The sequence below is a fragment of the Camellia sinensis genome, chromosome 2 (assembly GCF_055761805.1).
Source record: "Camellia sinensis isolate YWXY chromosome 2, ASM5576180v1, whole genome shotgun sequence".
Taxonomy (NCBI): Eukaryota; Viridiplantae; Streptophyta; class Magnoliopsida; order Ericales; family Theaceae; genus Camellia; species Camellia sinensis.
In genome coordinates, this window is record NC_138962.1 from 212,619,785 (window position 1) to 212,639,706 (window position 19,922).

Here is a 19,922-nt window from a genome sequence, read left to right on the forward strand (position 1 = left end):
AGATAAGCATATGAGCTCTATCTATGGAGTCCATCCCCTATCTCCTCCCAACACATCCGGTTTAGAGGTCCATCCCCTATCTTCCCCTAAACCGCGGTGTACATCCCCTATCTCCTCCAACACAACACAATGCATATAAACAACAATTATACACATCATCACACAACACATAAATTTAATGTATTCTTTCAATCGTCAATCTCAATGACACATTCGAGTGATTAGTTTCTGTTTGCCTAATCATCATGCATTGTCTACAACAATCACGACTATCCTCCACCGATAGCCCAAGCAGTTATTTCTAAACAGAAAATAAATGCACAAATGGATATTTAATCAACATTTCATTTCGGTGAGTGATAAATAATTCAACTACACCCTTTAACCCCATACTTTCCCAATCTCTACATTTCCACTTCATTTCCTCATTTCTCACAATTAATTATCCCAATTAATCAAACGGTGTAATTAGGTCATTTTCCATAATTACCATTTCAACCCTTAAGTCCCTTTTTCATCAATGATTCAACATTTATTTCACTTCTCTACGACAAACATGCATTTAGGTTTATTATAAATAAAACCCCAACTTTTGTAAAAATAACACAAGAGCCCCAAACTTTCACAAAATTACCAAACCAACCCCAACATCTCAAAATACTAAAATTTAAAGATAAAATCCATAGAGAGGAGTAGGATATCCCTACCTCAAATTCGGAGCCTCAAAGGAGAAGATGACAAAACCCAACGTGCTCCAAAACTCGAAATTTTCAGATTAAAATGTAGCCCTCGACGATCAACAACCTTTTTGTAAAGGCCAAAGATGAGCAAATCACTCATACTAGATCAAAACCTAGAGAGAAGGTAGTATCTAGAGAGAGAGGCTCACCAATGGTGTTTTGGGAAAAGTAGGAGAGAGAAGAGAAAGTGAAAAAGTGATTTGAAAAGTCAAAACACGGAACTTAAACCCAGTCGACCCGCTCGAGCGTAAAACACCGCGCTCGAGCGTCACTCACAGCCTCCCGCTCGAGTGCCAACAATCCCGCTCGAGCGGCGAATACACAGTCCCAGAACTTTTACAGAACCAGGTCTCCGCTCGAGCTTCCAACTTCCCGCTCGAGCGGCACTCACACAACCCCGCTCGATCGGCCAACCCCACGCTCGAGCGTCCAACACTGTACAGGAAATACTGGATGGGTGCAATTCCCGCTCGAGCGCCAAAACCCCCGCTCGAGCGGACAGGCCAAAATCTGGGCAACTAGTTTTGGTTTCTAAACTCAACCAACCTGTAACAAACCTGCCCAACACGTCCTATAACTCAAATACAAAGTAAAAAGGATGTAAACAAGATAATAAACAACCACCAGCATCCACGGACACATGTCCGGATCACTGTACAACAAGGGTAAACCCGGGATCGCTATACCACTTGTACTTGAAAAAGAAAATAATAATAAACAAACAATTTATCAACCCCTCAGCCAAATGGATCTTGGTTTAACATTCAGCATAGGCATCATTATTGTGATTTCAAAGAAAGAGACTTACATATTTTTTCTCTACTTTTTTATTTTTTAGTAAATGTTTTTGTGACTACTTTCTTCTTCTCGTGTGAGACCTGTCATTATTGTGTTCACACTTTACTTTCTTCTTTTCTGTTTGTCATTTTCTTTCTTTCTTTTTTTGTATTATTTTTTTTTTGGGAGGGGGGAGGGGCTAATTACTTTAAAAAAAAAAAAAAAAAAAAACTCCTAAGGTTTCACGCGTTTTTCACTTTAAATCCCAATATTTCAATTTTAACAAATTAAACACTAGAGTTCCGTCCGTATTTCAATGTGCTCCCCTCCTTTGTCCATCTCCGTCTATGTAAGGTAACGGAAAATCGTTTCAAGTTTAAAGTGAAAAGCACGTAAAACTTTGAATTTTTTTTTGTAATTAACCCCAATATTTAATTTTTTTATGTGTGCATATATATAACTTACATATCTTATTGTATATGTACATGTGTCCTTATATATATATGGTGAAATTTTGTTATTCAAATTTTGACTCTTCTAAGGATAAAATTTTGATGACTATGTAAGAAGGGTTACCTAAAATGTAAGAGACACTTATCAGTGTTTCAATGGATTAAGGCTACCTGAAATATAAGAGGCACTTATCAATGTTTTAATAGATTAATGTTATTTTTAGTCATCAAAATTAGAGACGACATCAAAATTTACTCCCTTCGTCCAATATTGATGGTATCTTTTTGAAAATTCAAATTTTAAATAATTTTTTCACTTTAAAACCTTATATTTTTCATTTTAAACCCCAAAATGATTCTCCGTTACCTTATATAGACGGAGATGGACGAAGGAGGGGGCATATTAAAATACGGATGAAACTCTAAGATTTAATTTGTTGAGATTTAAACTAAAAAACGGGTTAAACCTTAAAAAAAAATATTTGTAATTAATCCATTTTTTTAGGTATTCAGGATTTGGGCCTAGTTTGGATAAAAGCCCGGATTGGGCTTCGAAAACAAAAAAGTGTATGCATTCACTTTGATTTTTTTCATAATTTTTAAAATTGAGATTTATTTAATCCTCTTAAAAATAAAATTTATTTGAAAGAAGTGATTTCATGAAAGAGTATTGATTATATATATCTTTTTGAATTTTTTTGAGAAATGAACTTGTATATGATTTTTTTTAGGTTAATCATATTGTTTTGGAAAATATGTTTTGGCCTACTACTCATTTATTTGTATTAAAAAATAATTTCAAGTAATAATATCAAATTTTGTTATAGCTACAATTAGGAAGAGGAAACTCGAATCTCCACATTATCAGTGGGCATCTTCAACTAATTGATGTGTCAACGATGTATTGATTTAATAAATCTCCTCTTTCATGTCCTATAACAAATACATTAGTGACACATAAATAATCTAAAATTTAGTCACAATAACATAACTGAATTGAAATTATCCAAACAAGCAATTATTAATACAGTTGAAAAACAAAAAGGAATCCAAACATGCAACAAGTTCCTGCTGATGCACAGCCAATGCAATCAGCCAATCCATGAATCTACACATTTTCTCACAAAAACAGGTTCTCCATATGTAGCATCATATCATTTTGACCATTTGCATTATATAGGATGATCAAAACTAATAGCTAAGAAAGTACTCTAAGATTATGGAATGCAACGTGATTAGTGAGATAAGAAAGTCCTTCTAGACAGTTTAATGAGAGCCTACCAAAATTTATCAAATTGGAATACGATTGAAGAAAGAAAAAGAACAGTCACCCATTTCACGCGGGGGGCATTATCGGAACAAAAATGTCCATGTGACTGATCAACAAATGTGTCTGCTACTGCCACTAATTTAGCTATATTTCTGTACAATTTATACCGAAGGCTTCAAGTAAACCGTTGTACAGTTCTTTGTGATTTTTTTTTTCTTTTATACAATTTATTTTTGATTTTATTTTTATTATATCAGTCCTTATCTTTGGGAGATGGGACTAGTGTTCCTTCAGTGATTTGATTATCATCTGAAGAATCAGAGGGTTGAGATCTGGGTTTACTCATGATCCAAGAGTATCCATAACCAAGAGAGCTTCCACTTGCTTCAGAGAGCTGCATGCAGTATTTAATTGTGGTAGCTCAGTCAAAATCCAGATGAAAAAAAAAATGTAAATATATATATCTCTTTGGTCCTATACTAACAAGACATAACTGAATTGTGCAAATCAAACGTTAATAAGTATCTAGGTAAGCTTAGAAAGATGGCGAGACCTAAACTCGTTGATAGTAGCTGCTATTTCTGACACCTAACAGGGAAAGACAAGATAAGGTAAAGACACTCGAAAGATGCCAAACCAAAATAACCAAACTTCTGTAATGTTTTCGACTTTCCATAGCACATGCTAACAATTTCACAAGCAAAGCATCAACCAACAGCAGTAAATAGAGTTTGTGTTGCTGCATTGCAGTTGGTGGATCCACAAGATCAGATCCAAATGCCTTCAGTTTTCAATGTGTTAACCGAGTCAAATGCGTTTGTGTGTGTGTGTGTGTGTCACATGAAAGTGAAATTATTTCATATAAAGCACAAAACACTTCAAAGAAGAAACAGCCGCTTCTGCTTTACATTCAGAGAACCAGCATGGACATAAAACAGGTGCTCAACAATGAAGATGGTGTACACTAATAATTGAATTGAAACTCAAAGGTAAGCACATAGCAAGTCACTAATTCAAATTAAAATATCCAATAAGATGCACTGCAATCATTAAGGTTGTAGCAAAAATAGATTAATCTTACAGTGATTTTATGGAATGTTAATCCAAATTTTGATCAATTGCATAGCATTCTAGCATAGCATGGTGAGTGACAAATTCAATGGATATAATATTCAGCTTCCTTATAAATGATTTGTTACAATCGGACTCCACACACTACATGCAACCAATTACTGATGCTCAGCAGATAAAAGATAATCGTTTTCATTAATACAAGTATGTATGTACCAAATACGAACAATATATAGCTCATGCAGTGAAAAATCTTATACAATTCAGTGTCATTGATATTGTTTTTTACCTGTGCAAGAACAGCAGCAGCTAGATATGAAAGTTTCAACTAAAACTCAAGATATGATATAAAAGCTTTTAAATTTGAACAAAAATTTGATCTTTACATTGATAATGCAAGATATATTAGTACTGATTAAAGATTATACACAAGTCAAACAAGAATAATGAGCTCCTAAAACATAAAATACAATTGTTAGATTAACCTATATGGCCAATTAGGCAGAGTGAAATAACTAATGGAAACAGTAACAGAAATGTACCGCTGTTGCTCCTGCTTTTTCCAAATGGAGGCCATGATCAACGTCATGAGCGTGGACAAATGTCTTGACATTAGGGAGATACTTGCTCAATTCCCAAACTGTTCTATAGTTTGCACCGGGGGTATCTAAGGTTATTGCTGCTGCACATGCTCTTTCAGCACCAACTTTAAGGAGCACAGGGTGGCCAGGAATACAAGAAACTGGTCAGATAGTGAACCTACACAAAGCATATTTAAGTTTGATCACAATTTTCTATACCTCTTGACTACCAGCATCTCCAAAATACACAGAAGATCAAGTGCACGGCCAACAGCTACTCGGTCACTGAAATGAGGGAAAATCTAAAATCAGTTATCTGGATTCTGCTGTAAAATATTCTCACACACGTAACACATTATCAATAAGTCATGGACAGGGCAGAGAGCATGGATTTTTACATTTAACTTTTCTCTTTCCAATTTGCATTTATGCTAAATGTTCACATAGATGCTTCTGGGAATTTAAAGTAGACATAGAAAAACATGGAACCAAAGGCTGATATTCACTTCAGAGACTTTGAGTTGAAATCAAACAGCAAATCGGTCCATTGTTTTTTTCTGTTTTTCTTAGCAAGAAACTAGATTTTATCATAAAAAATGGACATCATAAAAACACAAAGAAGGCATACCCCTAAGACAGAGTTACATGAAATTGGTCTTCAAACTGGCATAGATTACCCAAAAGGAACTAGCTAGAAAACTCACAGCCCAGACCCATATGACTATGATTTTCAGCAAAATATTCAATCAACAAGCTGTTCTCTCTCTAAGCCCCCAAAATTGACTTTATTCCAGGAAAATCAATTCACTGTGAGATGGAAGCATACCTTCTCACATCAAGAGCAACAAACGGAACAAGTCGTTCTGAAAGAAGCTGTGCAATGATCTGATAGAACCACAGAAGAAAGTACTACTCTTAGACAAAACATGATAAACATACATCCATACATAAACTATCTATCTTTTTTTGGGTAAGAATCCACAAATAAACTACATTAAAAATAGATCTACCATAACAAATGATTTTAGGGAGCACTTACTAATCAATCTTATTAACTAAACTTATTTACTTACAAGCCTGACTGATAAATTTATCACTTTTTAAACTAATTCATCAAAAAAAATTAAATAGTGACAACACCCGTCCTACACATCCAAATCCACAGATAATGATATGGTCCTGCAAATCATCTGTCTGAAAACAAGAAGCCAAGGAAATCAACAATCAATACATTTAGTGGATATTTCAGTGTAATGGCAACATCAACCCAATACCACAAACAGACAATGCATCCCATTGTCAGATGTATGGCTACACCAGTTCATTTTACACGATTTAAAATTATTGATTAAAGATTTAGTACATCCTAGGTACAGTTGGACATACTAGATTCAGGAGATTGGAATAGATTTAATAATGGATCATATCTTATGCAGATATTGCAAGACCTAACTTATTTTAGTGCACAGACTTTATGGCAGCCAGTAGTTATTCACCACCTTCATCCATCATCATCAAATATTTTTGCATGAACTTAAAATGGCAAGACTTCGAGAAGGAATTTAAACCCAAAATACCAACTGCAAGTGAGTCAGTGTTTACCATATATTTCTCAAATACACAAGCACAGCAGGTTTGTTGAAACCTAAGACCAAAACAAAGTTCACACACATGCACGGTTCAAAATTTAAAAAGGCTTCATGATGTTGATAGAGAGACTTTTGAGAGCACATCACAAATATTTCCCCACATTCTGGTGCAATAACTAATAAAAATGCTTATGATATATAGTTAGAATGATCACTAGAAAATCTAGGTTTCATTTTCCTAACCAAGCTGAGTTTGGAATGCTAAGCTACCCGGTAAGCCAATCTTGATTGACAAATCATATCCATAACTAACATAGTACCCATAAACCACATATTATTATCTAGTGGAAAATAATAAATAAATAAAGGAATTGAATTCTGTAAACCACCAATATAAATGTTCACTCGGATCTCATAAAACTTGAAATTATGAATTCTACCTCACTCTCTACAGGTAACAAACCCCACACATCATCAAAACGAGAGGCTAGTAACTGGCCTCCAGCAGCTAACCATGGGGTAAGGGCTGTTGATACCCCAACCACAAGAAACAGCAAAGATGACATCTGAGAAGACATTATACCCAGCAGAAAAGGCCAATGAGCAAACAATTAGTTGTGCTAACAATACTAACGGTAATAGTTACCATTTATGTTGTTTTATTTTATTTATCTAGTGTGGGAATACCAGTCCTGCACAGGTTATTTATCTACTGTTATGTGTTGAAGTTCACAAAATATATATATATATATATATATATTGTTGGAAAAGAGGAACCGAAAGGGGGAAAAAAGACCTAAAGGAATAAAATGATAGCATGAATTTAAGTCAATAATACTAGCTTCCCTGTCAATGCACCACCATAGATTTGCTTCAACTCCCATTCACAAAATCAAACTCTCAACAGCACTCCAGTCCTGTGATCCTTTAAACATAAACGAACCCAAGGTCCACCCAATCTTGGTGGCCTATGTAACTTGGTCTAAATAAAGCCCACATCATTTTCAGACCTTGCAATGCTCAACCAACATAAATTTAGTACTATATCACTTTCATATACTTTTGAACGAGTATTAAGTACTCATGCTGGTGCATTCTACTAATCAAAGACAATTGATATGGCATATCATCATTGCATCATGGATAATCCATAATGGATAGCTCGGATATGGGTGTAAGGTGCAGGTATGTGTCTAGGTGTCGGATTTATCTAACTGTCATGTCCAAGAACACCACAACATGACTAGATTTCATATTTAACATATTTTTTTTTTTAGTATTTCTTAGAATGGTATTTGCAACCAAAAATTGAGCATTTTACGAATGAAATGGAAGTCTAACGCATAGTGATATAGTAAACTCAAACCATTTAGACATTATTGTTTGATGCATGTCCAACTAGACATATCGGATGAATTTCCCATAGGGAACCCTTACCCTTACAAACGTGGCATGTCTATGTATCGGACACATCCATGTGGCTTGTCCAATTATTAATCATTACTTTTTGCAGGACATGTTGGGAACACTTCACGGACATATGTCCCATGTCTGGATAAGCCTCTTAGAAAACTGATTTGGGGTCAATGTAAATATATGGAAACAGGGAAGAGAAGTGAAAAAAAAAAATTACATCCACATATAACATCCATGCTTCTCATGTCTTTGTGCCTTAACTTAATACTCATATACATAGCAAATAAAAATATATATATAAAAAATTCCATATCCCCCGTCTTCGTATCTTAATTTTTTGAAAATTCCATGCCCATGTCCATACTCATGTCCAGGTCTCTTAGGCTACCACTGTGAAACCTAAAAAGATACACGAAAACACTTCACTTTCAAAATCAAAGATGGTAGAAGAATATCTAGAATGCTTTGCAATAATAATAATAATAATAATAATAATAATAATAATAATAATAAGTGTCACAAACTCAACTGGGATAGCAAATCCATTCATACATTAGCACCTTCTTGATACACAAATCCAACCAAATGGAAAACAACAAATCTAAATTTTTTACCTTAAGTTCATATGATGGAAATCCATCTCTTAGGCTATGTTTGGATCATGGATCCATGATCCAATAACAGCCTTAGTAGATGCATAATACACATAGAAAGTCCTGGGTGCCTAAAATTTTGGATTTTAAGTTTTAGGATACCTAAACCTCCAAGATTGTCCTAAAATGAATTTTCCTTGAGTACCAACTTTAAGGTATTTCCTTCCGTATCAACTTTAAGGTGAATATACAAAGTCGACGCCTTTTAGCTATGACACGTATGCATATATGCACATTTAAAGAAGTAATTTATGTCTCACCAAACATGAATCCTACTATATGGATTACAAACCTTGATGCATTTGTAACCACAATATACTTTAGTTCATTGATATTCTATATATATGATTCTCATGATTGCCTAGTTAGAAACCATATTCATATTACATAATGCTGACTGAAACCTGAAACCCAAAGAACAATGACTGTTAACCAGAGGTATCAGAGTAAACTATTCCTGTTCATCAATACTGTGATCATATCAATCTGTTAAAATTGATAGCATTCTACTCGTATGGACAAGAGTAATTTTTTCATTGCTTCTATAAGAAGACTGGATCTTATAGAAAGAAAAAGTAATTTAATAGTTAAATTAGACAATAAATGAATCTTATAGAAAGAAGTAATTTCCTACCGTCATGAAGAACAGACCCAATATAAGGCCACGATATGGAGCAATATCTGATTCAACCTGTAAAGAAATTCCATTTCTGCAAGAAGCGAACCAGCGAAAAATGCTCCCAATGCCATGGAAAGGCCAGCCTGTTCCATTTATAATAAAAAATGCGTACACTTAACACTAGAATGATATAAAAGAGCAAAACTTGATAACACATCAACGTACCCAAGCTGTAAGGAGACTAGTCCCCAGAATAACAAGGAGCGTATTTGCAGAGAATATCTCATTATTTTGATTTTCCTCAACTTGCTTATAAATCGGCCAAAGCAGCTGAAAATTAGCATAAGAATGACTAATATCATGAATTTCACAAACACAAAAGAAATTTGAAAATCCTTGGCTTGTGCACGGTCAAAAGCTACACCATGGTTATGCATAAACTCAAGTAGACAATATCATGATTTTTATCTTTGATACAACACACTGATGATGCATGATGATATGCTTTATTAAAATTTCTAGAAAGAAGGATACTTGTTGAGAAGTTAATGATATAAATTGCATCATCAGGCATAAAATGTGGTTTCATCACTTAGGATGCCATATTTATGTTCAGCAACACATAGAACTCACCAAGCGCCCTCCAGCAATTATGGCAGTAATTGCAACAATGGCCTTCACAGCAGCTAATCCAAGAGCTTCAGCAATTGCTTATAAACTAACCAAAAAATGATGGAAAAATTACCCACAGCAACAACAGAAGAAGCAATAGCACTGGCAGAAACAACTATCCTAGCAGTTGCAGCTATCCTACACAAGCTCAAAAGTGAAATAATCTTCAATAATTATTCATTTGACTTTCCCAGGTAGGAAACAATATAGTTAGGCATCATATGCTCAACAGTGACTGCAGAAGAAAGGGTGATGTGGCAGTTGGCTGTTCATCAATACATGTGGTATGATAACCACATATGATAATTGAGGAACAAATACAGACTAATAACTTATTAACACACACATTATCTTTATTTCTGCTAATTCAAGCATCTTAAATGTATGTCTTAGACTATAACACCTAAACAGCTGAAATGGTGCAAAAGCATTGGATCAGAACTGTGTTCTACATTACACAGGTGTATGTAGTTCCAAAATGTTCACCTTTAAGACACAGAATTATGGCACAGTATAGTTGTACAGTATCAGAAGACACTGTAATTTCCACCAAAAAGCAATTCATTCACTTCATAACATTCAAGGTGATATAATTTCTGAGACCACACAGGTACCTGGAAAAGCAAAACAGAAAATGTAGCCCGTTCATGGCGTGACGTGCTCTCACCTCGTTCCTGCAATACCTACAGAAAAAATACAATAAAATAAAAAAAATATATTATAAAATTATTCAACTTCCTAATAAAAGCGTATCAACCAACAAATTGAGTCTTGACTGCTTGATCCTAATGGAACAAAGTGGAATAAGAACTAAAAATAGGATAGCGTGAGAACTTACAAAGCTGCTCATTAACTGTTACCTGAAGGACAACAGCAGTGGAAGATAATGCCAGCCCATTCCCAATGACAATTGCAGCAGGACTGGGCTGACCAGCAATAAAGCGAGAAACTAAGCCAATCACCACTGCAGTCACCAACACCTGCATTTGTTGTGCACATTAAAAAAAAAACAAAACTAAGATTCAAATACATCGATGCACATAAAATGCTGGCTTGTGGTAAAACACAAGTGATAATATTTGAAAAACAAGTTTTCCAATCACCTGAGCAGAGCCCAAACCAAAAACATATTTCTTCATAGAACTCAGTCTTTCAACGGAAAGCAGCAAAATGAAGACAAAATGCTTAGCTTTTCTTTTTGTTATTAGCAGATCAAATGTCATGGCAAATAGCTGTGTTAGAGAATCTAACTTCACGGTTTGATGGATTCTACCTCCAGGCCAATATTAAACATCAAGAAAACAACTCCAAATTCAGCTATTGCCTTTGTTCCTTGTACATGACAAATAATAGAGACCATAAGGTCCAATCAAGATGCCAGCAGTCAAATATCCAAGAACAGGACTGCCTAAACATTGCAATTTGCAACAGATAAAAAAGACACATCATCAATGAAACAAATAAAACTCCAAACACATATTAGAAGAAGAAAATGGCCAGAAAATACATGCAGATGATGGCTGAGTTCAAGAACAAACAATACGATTGTTGTTATCAAATTCATTAAATTGTACTCCTAACAATTATAGTGTTATACTTCTAGAATAAGTTTGCAAAAGCATAATCAATAACAAACAAGGATAATGAAACATGAGTTATGAAATGCCAAGCAGAAAAATCTGGATATAAAAAAGTTCTGATAGTGACATTTTGTATGTCATCTTTGTGTAGGAGCCATGCTAATCCTCTACGTACCATTCCAATTTTATCGGATACTGTATAGGAACAATCATGAAGGGCATGTACCTTATATATCCAAACATGAAATCATGCCACATGCTGCAACCATCTTACACAAAAGAAGTCAAAGATGAGGCTTCAATTTAACTACTACAATAACAGATCATGAGATTCAGTTACCTCCAGAGATTTTTTGGAATATAGGCACAAATATGACACTTGCAAGCAGCAAACACAATATGTCAAAAAGAGAAGCTTCCTCCTCATTTACCTAAAAAAAAAGAAAAAATAAAAAAATAATACTCAAATCAGTAAGCAAGGGAATTTCAAGCATATGCCTCTTGATGAGGAATCATCTCCATTAGTTTCTTAACACTCTTGGGCAATTTCCGCATTTGACGAATCAAAGGCTTTGTATTTGATGAGACTTCATCGATACCACCAGTAATGATGTCCAGTTGCAGAAATAGCTGGTTAATTCTCTCCGCCCGATTGGTGTAAAAGGCAATCCTGTCGTAAATCAAAAAATAAACTTTGTATCAGATATAGAAATCTAACAACTGTTCACAAATCCTGTTACCAGAAATAATTGATGACAAGAATCTAAAATCAGTAACAACTGCCAACTAATATTCAGAGGGATACATGTAATAAGTATAACGATAAAAAGGATCATAGACAGAGAAATTCGATCTTTGAAAACGTTGCATAGCGCTGCTACCTATTAATTATTTTGGACCACTTTTTCTAGTTTTTTTTATTATAATAATAACTGAAAAATCTAGAAATCCCCTAGATGTTGATTTGTGATTATGTATCAATTTTAAGCAGAATATAACAATCCCAATCAAACAATCAAACAATCAAGACAAAGAGACATAACGATATTAACGTGGAAAAAACCACAATTGGACACCTCCAACTGTGATAAAAAACCACGGGCAACAGCCACAAGAACAATCCACTAAGAAGAATTAAAGGAATTACACAGGTATACTCTCAATTACCTAGCGAATCCACAACGCCTAATTGAACCAACCTCTATGTGCCTCTTCCAACCCCATCTTCACCACGGAATTGTCTTTCTGATGAGCCACTCCGGATTCCACCAAAGCTTCAGGCTCGAATTCTTCAGAATCCACAACTGAAGAATAACTCTCTCTTTTGTGTATAACAAACAAACCTTTGATGTACTCTCTTTAGATCATGAGTTGAATACTCAATAAAAACATCAAAGAAAACTCCCAATGTATCCCCAGATATAAACCCTAGAAACCAAAAAGAAGATCTGGAGAAGTTCACCTCAAAATCTGACCCAATACGCGAATTTATAGAATCTGTCCCGCGATCTCCGCTCGAGCTCAACACAGCTCGATCCCCGTCATAATCAGCGAAGTGGCAATCTTGAAAGCTTTATCATCACAAACTTCTCTGAAATGCTTGATTCGGGTTGGATTCGCATCTAACAACTCATAGCCTCACTGAAATAAAAATGCGAATAAAATTACAACTCAAAGGAGTTTTGTCAAACGGGATTGCCAAGAAATAAAACCTAACAATCTCCCCCTTTGGCAATGCCGTGACAAAACACACCTAACAAAGAAAATCCTAAACACCCCAACCCATGACAGCCAACAAAAGCCAACTTCTTTTTTCAAGGTCTTGATCTGCAAAATAGTTATTAGTGCCACAATCTCCAAAACAACTATTAGTCCCACAATAGTATATGAAAAAGCAATAGACATATGACACGATTATCTTGAAACATGAGATGGAAAACATGAATAGATGAAAACTAAGACTCATGAACAACAACTCTCAAACAACAAAAACAAGATCATAAACCCCACAAGCAATGATATGACGATGTAAAAACCATGAACATACAAGAAGGGCAAATAGAGTATAGCAACATGCAAAACATATAGCCAATCTCCCTTATCAGACATAACAAAGTGTTCATGCTAAACAACTCTTGCAATGAAAAACCAAACTCACTTACACACCCAAATCAAGATGAACCAAACTCCCCCTCACTAAAAGCAACCACAAACACTGAAAAACAGTGAACAAGAAGAGAATGATAAAAATAATATGGTGGAGCAAGTAAGGAATTTCAGATTAGTACCTTAAAACACATAAGATTATCCAAGAAGCACCATTACAAGAAAACACAATGTGCACAGTCTGTAGAAGATTCCTCATGCAAGAAAGTGATGCATTATGTGAAAAGCATAGATCCCATGATAAAAAGTGTGTGTGTGACTCTTGGAGTTCGACAAACACTAGATTCAATCCTAGTAGTGATATGAAAGCTGGACCTCCGACAAGAGAATCTTAAGCACGACAAAGGAAAGTCAAACCACTAGGAATCAAGGGGTATTTGGTGAGTAAAGGCGGAGGCTCCCCCTCAATCAATGAATCTTTTTCCTTTTTTTTTTTCCACACACTTTTTCTTTTCTTTCTTTTTCACATTTTTTCTTTTCTTTCTTGTGCATATTTTTCCTTTTTCTTTTCCTTTTTCTTTTTCTTTTTTCTTTTTTTTTTTTTTTTTTTTTTTCTTTTTCTTTTGCACAATCATTGGTGGCTGACACGCTCAAGAGTATGGAAACCGAACCAGAGAAGCATGGATATAATAAGGATGGCCTGGTTGGTGACTCTGAGGTAGCCTTTTCCTCATGGCTAGACTGCAAAGAATTAAGGGGCAAGCCATGGAGATGCAAAAAGATGGTAGGTGGTTAAGAGACTCAACATCACCCAAGATATGCTAGTATAGGTCAATTCCTCTAGAAAAGCAAAAAATTCAATGCCAGAAGTCCAAAAAAAAAAAAATAATCACTATGGCGGAAGACTCCAAAATTTGCTAATCCAAGAGTGTGTACAGAATGAGACATACTAATCAAAAAACACACACTCCAAAATGAGTAAAGACCACAGAAAGCACACACATATTAACATGTAATGGATTTTCTCATCAATTCCAATATGTACCAAGGACCACTCAAAAATTTCAAGCTTGCAAAACCATACTAAGAAAATCTTTTTGGAATTTTCCTTTTCTTCTTTTTTTTTTTTTTTTTTTTCTTAACCAAAGCAAGACAAAAAACAAACAAGCACACATTAAAAGATCCGAAAAAAAAAACACACAAAAACCTATAAACTAAAACGACCAAACAAATTAACACAAGTCAACTTTTTTCACCCAAATCTTTTTGGTCTTAACAAAATCAGGTCTAGCGGTTTTGGTAAGTGTCGTGGTGTAGTGAACACCCGCATGAATCTTGGTATTCCGCCTAGACATGTAAATCGAATTTCTACCCTTTTGAGGCACTCTCCCATGCAACTTATAACAATAAGGGCGAATATGACCATGCATACCACAATGATGACAAATAAACACAGGGTGTACCTTCTTTTCTTTTACCTTACCAACTCTAGGAAGTTTGAGAAGTCCATCCTTTTGTTGAATCTTTTGTCCTCCCTTTCCTTGAGTTCTTGTATCATGAGATGTGGAAGCACTCTGTTTTTGCTCTTTCTTACCACCAAAGCCAATGCCACTCTTGTCACAACTCATTTGTTGAGACCCAATGATATCCTCCAAAGTCTTTGATCCTCTGTTCCAAAGACCAATGGTAGCCATAGCACACTTGAGCTCTTCCTCTTTCTTGATCATTAGTTCTTCCAAAGCAACTTGTGACATCTCGAGAGATTCAATCTTTTCTTCATACATGGCGTGGGTTTGCAGCAGCTCATTTCTCTCTGTCTCACAAGTCAACAATTTTGCACAAAGAACTTGTCGATCATCAGCTACCTTGATGGCATTAATCCTGGCCTCGGAAATCTCCTCCTTAAGTTTGACATTCTCACTTTCACATGCTTTGAGTTTCTTTGTGAGTTTGTCATTCAATTTGAATAACTTAAGAGACTCCTTATACAACTTTTCATAAGCTTGCTCAAGCTCTTCATGATCGCTCTCCGAGGATTCATCATCAGTGATATTCTCAACTGACCTCTTTGGAGAATCTGTTTGTCCTTCAGCTTCAGAAGCCGCCATGAAAGCAAGAAATTGTTTATGACCCTCTTCGCCTTGACCTTCGTTGTCACTTTCATCTTCATCAGGTTCAGATTCATCATCCCAAGTGATGGCAAGGGCTTTCTTCTTCTTCAAACGAGTGGGGCATTCTTGAGCAAAATGGCCAAATCCTTGGCATTCATAGCATTGGAGTCTTTCAGAGTTTCCTTGTATCATTCCTTTCTCCTTCTTGGCTATAGAATTAATTTTGAGTTTATCTTTGCCTTTAGATTTATGAGAATGAGTAGATTCCAAAAGATTAGGATTCTTTTTCAAAAAAGATTTTTTAAATTGTTTAACAAAAGCAGCCATAATCTTGGAATCTATATCACAATCTTCATCAGAATCCTCTCTAACTTTATGAGCACTACTAAAAGCAATATCTTTTTGTTTCTTTTTGAAATTCCTATGTGCTTCATAAGTTTGAAGGTTTCCAACCAACTGATCCAACTTGAGGTTGTCAACATCTTGAGCCTCCTCAATAGCCGTAACTTTTGGTTGGAACCGATCGGGCAAGGATCTCAAAATTTTTCCCACAACTTTGGATTCTGGAATTTTTTCACCTAAATTGAAGCTGGAATTTACAATGTCACTCAACTTCGCATAAAATTCATCAAAGGTCTCACTATCTTTCATTGAAAGGTTTTCGAAACTAGATGTGAGCCTTTGAAGTTTTGAACGTTTCACAGAAGGAGTGCCCTCATGAATAGTTTGTAAGATATCCCAAGCCTCTTTTGCGACTTCACAATTACAAATACGACTAAATTCTTCAGGTGTGACAGCGCAAAAGAGAGAATTGATAGCTTTACTATTCCAGCTACTATTTTGGTAATCAGTTGTGTCCCACTGATCAATTGGTTTGGGGATTGTAACTCCATCAACAGTAATTGTTGGTTCAGTCCACCCATTCATGACGGATTGCCAAACTTTTTCATCAATAGATTTTAAAAAAGATCTCATCTGAGCTTTCCAAAAAGGATAATTGGATCCGTCAAGTAGGGGTGGTCGAACCATAGAATTTCCTTCACGAATTGTATCCATTATCACAAATCAAACAAGATCTCGTTCTAAAAGAAAATATTTTTTTAAAAAAATAGAACGACCCGCTCTGATACCAAATGAAAAATCTAGAAATCCCCTAGATGTTGATTTGTGATTATGTATCAATTTTAAGCAGAATATAACAATCCCAATCAAACAATCAAACAATCAAGACAAAGAGACACAACGATTTTAACGTGGAAAAAACCACAATTGGACACCTCCAACTGTGATAAAAAACCACGGGCAACAGCCACAAGAATAATCCACTAAGAAGAATTAAAGGAATTACACAGGTATACTCTCAATTACCTAGCGAATCCACAACGCCTAATTGAACCAACCTCTATGTGCCTCTTCCAACCCCATCTTCACCACGGAATTGTCTTTCTGATGAGCCACTCCGGATTCCACCAAAGCTTCAGGCTCGAATTCTTCAGAATCCACAACTGAAGAATAACTCTCTCTTTTGTGTATAACAAACAAACCTTTGATGTACTCTCTTTAGATCATGAGTTGAATACTCAATAAAAACATCAAAGAAAACTCCCAATGTATCCCCAGATATAAACCCTAGAAACCAAAAAGAAGATCTGGAGAAGTTCACCTCAAAATCTGACCCAATACGCGAATTTATAGAATCTGTCCCGCGATCTCCGCTCGAGCTCAACACAGCTCGATCCCCGTCATAATCAGCGAAGTGGCAATCTTGAAAGCTTTATCATCACAAACTTCTCTGAAATGCTTGATTCGGGTTGGATTCGCATCTAACAACTCATAGCCTCACTGAAATAAAAATGCGAATAAAATTACAACTCAAAGGAGTTTTGTCAAACGGGATTGCCAAGAAATAAAACCTAACAATAACCTTAAATAAAATTATTAAAAAAAATATCAAATTTTTGAGTCACTCTATTTCACAATTAAGGTCACACACTCATTACATCATGAGTTAGGATTTATGAGACCATCTACCTCCATCACCACCCTTCTATTTTTCTCAAATTCCATCTTCAAAACCTACCCACCCTCAAAAACTTAAAAATCTTTTGGCGGCAATATTTCGGCATCAACGGTGGCAACTATTTGATTACATACACTTCTCCGACAATGACAATTAGTGAAATTTTTTTTGACAACCACAACTACATGAGACGAGAGGAGTACAACAATAAAAGCTCAGAAAAGGTTCGTAACTTTGATGGTGTTCTTAGCTCAGATGAGATTAGCCTTCTAAGGATAAGTTTCTTGAAAAAAAATGACAAAAATAATAAAAACTGTTCGTCATTTTTTTTGGGACTGAACTCCCGAACATATGACCGAAATTCGGGAACATAGGTCCGAACATTATTTATTTGTTCAGGAATAGGTAACCGAACATTTCTTATTTGTTCAGGAACAGATAACCGAAGCAATAGCAAAAGTCGGCAAACAAAGGAGGTCGGAGGTGGTCAACTGGCCGGTTGACCAAAGAGTCGGCCGGAGAGTGAAATCCTGCCCAATTTTATTCACATAGAGAGCATACAAGTACAATGGGGCCATGGGTGAATAATAGAAAACCAACCAGAGAAGTATGAAAGTGGATTATGTTGTATGTGTAAAAAGAGGTACTAGAAAAAAAATAAATAAATAAACAGATTGACAAATCTTGTAATAAAATAGAGAAAAAACTTATTAATTCCCAAAAATTTTTTCCACTATTTTGGAAGGTTCCACTGTCTTGGATTTTGTTAGATTTTAGGAGAAAGACTTTTTGAGGTGTGGGGGGTGTGCATTTAAATGGGTAGAATATTTTTATAAGGATAATTTGTGTATTATTTGGTGAGAGAAATTTTTTTTTTTAAGGATTTTAGAATTTATAAGTGGGAGTTCAAAGAAATTGGAGATTCAAAATAATTGAGAGGGTAATTTATATGTAAATTGGGCCGAGCTGGGTAATGGGCTGTTCTGTGGGCCACAGTAAGAAGGGCTGAGTAAAAGGGCTTTGTAGTTAGCCTGGTTTTCACAAAGCCTTGTAGTTAGCCCGGTCCCAGAAAGCCTTATAGTTATCCCGGTCCAAGAGAGCTCTGCAGTTAGCTCGGTCACCACACTCAGAGCGGTAACAGTTAGCACTGTCATACCATATTGAGTCGTAGTATATTGAGCCCTCCTCAGAACCTTCTATTGGTTAGCTCAGTCTTGGCTCGTTGTGGTTAGTGCGGTCTCAGACAACCCAGTTGGAATGTCAAACCGAGGTACAGGCAGTGAAAGGAAGAACCGAGCTAGTGGAAGTTCGGTCTAGTCTGCGACTTTAGCATAGCCATGATTATCTCGGTCGTATTGACATCCAACCATGGTAGAACCATCTCACTTGGTTTAAGCAGTGAGGGGGGTGTTGAAGGATAAGTATTATCTTTCAGGAATGTGATTCCTAGGAGGACTCTACATGGAGGAGTAAGAGTCCTACTAGGATTGTGCCATGCGAAACCTATAAAATCTCACAACATCACCTATGGAGAGGTAACACAACTTTGATCCCCGAATACACAGAGCTTTTGTCTATTTGTCTATTTTTGCTGACTTAGGCATCGGAGAGGTATCCGGCACACACCCGCCGGCTAGCTCACGTTTATGTTTTCAGGGAGTAAAGCGACGTCGTACGAAGAAGCGCAATCTTGATCAACAGGATTATACGAGAACAATATTTCGTGCTCGTACAATTGGCGCCGTCTGTGGGAAGTTCAGACAAGAACAAAACCTCTTGATTAAGTTTTCCTCGCTAACTAGAAGCAATGGCGCACAACGAATATTTGCCACAGTCCGCCATCGACGGACAAACCCCAGAGGGGGGTGGGAGGCGCGAAGGTTTGCCTTCTATCCCTCCTATGGCGGATTTGGAGCCACAGCGACAGAATCCCCGGAGGGATGCATGGGGGAGGCGGACTAATAGCCCTCGTCACTCTCGCTCCCAGAGTCTTGAAAGACAGAGGCGGAGGATCGACCCTCAAGTTCTTGAGGATCGCGTCAAGGAGCAGGATGAACTAATACGAAGGATGGCAGCGGACATGGAATCAATGAAATGCCACACAAAAGGCAAAGGGGTGGCGACAGGAGAAGGGCACAAAAGCAAGACACCCCCTTGCCACTCAGAAGATCGTGGTAGGTATACCACACCATCACAAGCAGAGAGTAGGAGCCTGAAGACAGGCGACACTCAAACAAGGAAGTCCAGGACCCGTTACTCCAGGTC

The 19,922-nt window shown here is 36.3% G+C and overlaps 1 protein-coding gene and 1 non-coding gene across 3 annotated transcripts in view; both read right to left on the reverse strand.

Moving 5' to 3' along the window:
• Positions 1-3,255: 3,255 nt before the first annotated feature.
• Positions 3,256-19,922, reverse strand: part of LOC114308917 (K(+) efflux antiporter 2, chloroplastic-like) — a 118,795-nt gene continuing 102,128 nt past the window's right edge. The window contains exons 1-11 of one of the 2 annotated variants that reach the window (XR_014362507.1): positions 11,761-11,853; positions 10,944-11,172; positions 10,701-10,820; positions 10,455-10,523; positions 9,394-9,498; positions 9,201-9,311; positions 6,921-7,046; positions 5,718-5,776; positions 5,111-5,176; positions 4,853-5,016; positions 3,256-3,633 (exon numbers count right to left, since the gene is read on the reverse strand). Coding sequence is in view for 1 of the 2 variants with exons in the window: in XM_082916901.1 (XP_082773027.1) it covers positions 5,007-5,016; positions 5,111-5,176; positions 5,718-5,776; positions 6,921-7,046; positions 9,201-9,311; positions 9,394-9,498; positions 10,455-10,523; positions 10,701-10,820; positions 10,944-11,063 (786 nt within the window). In the remaining variant the exon portion in view is untranslated. Of the gene's footprint in view, positions 3,634-4,653; positions 5,017-5,110; positions 5,177-5,717; positions 5,777-6,920; positions 7,047-9,200; positions 9,312-9,393; positions 9,499-10,454; positions 10,524-10,700; positions 10,821-10,943; positions 11,249-11,646; positions 11,680-11,760; positions 12,091-19,922 lie in introns of those variants that run through there. The other variant, XM_082916901.1, reaches the window with a different exon arrangement.
• Positions 11,528-11,630, reverse strand: LOC145820769 (U6 spliceosomal RNA). Its single transcript, XR_014362832.1, has one exon. It is a non-coding gene; the product is annotated as a U6 spliceosomal RNA (small nuclear RNA).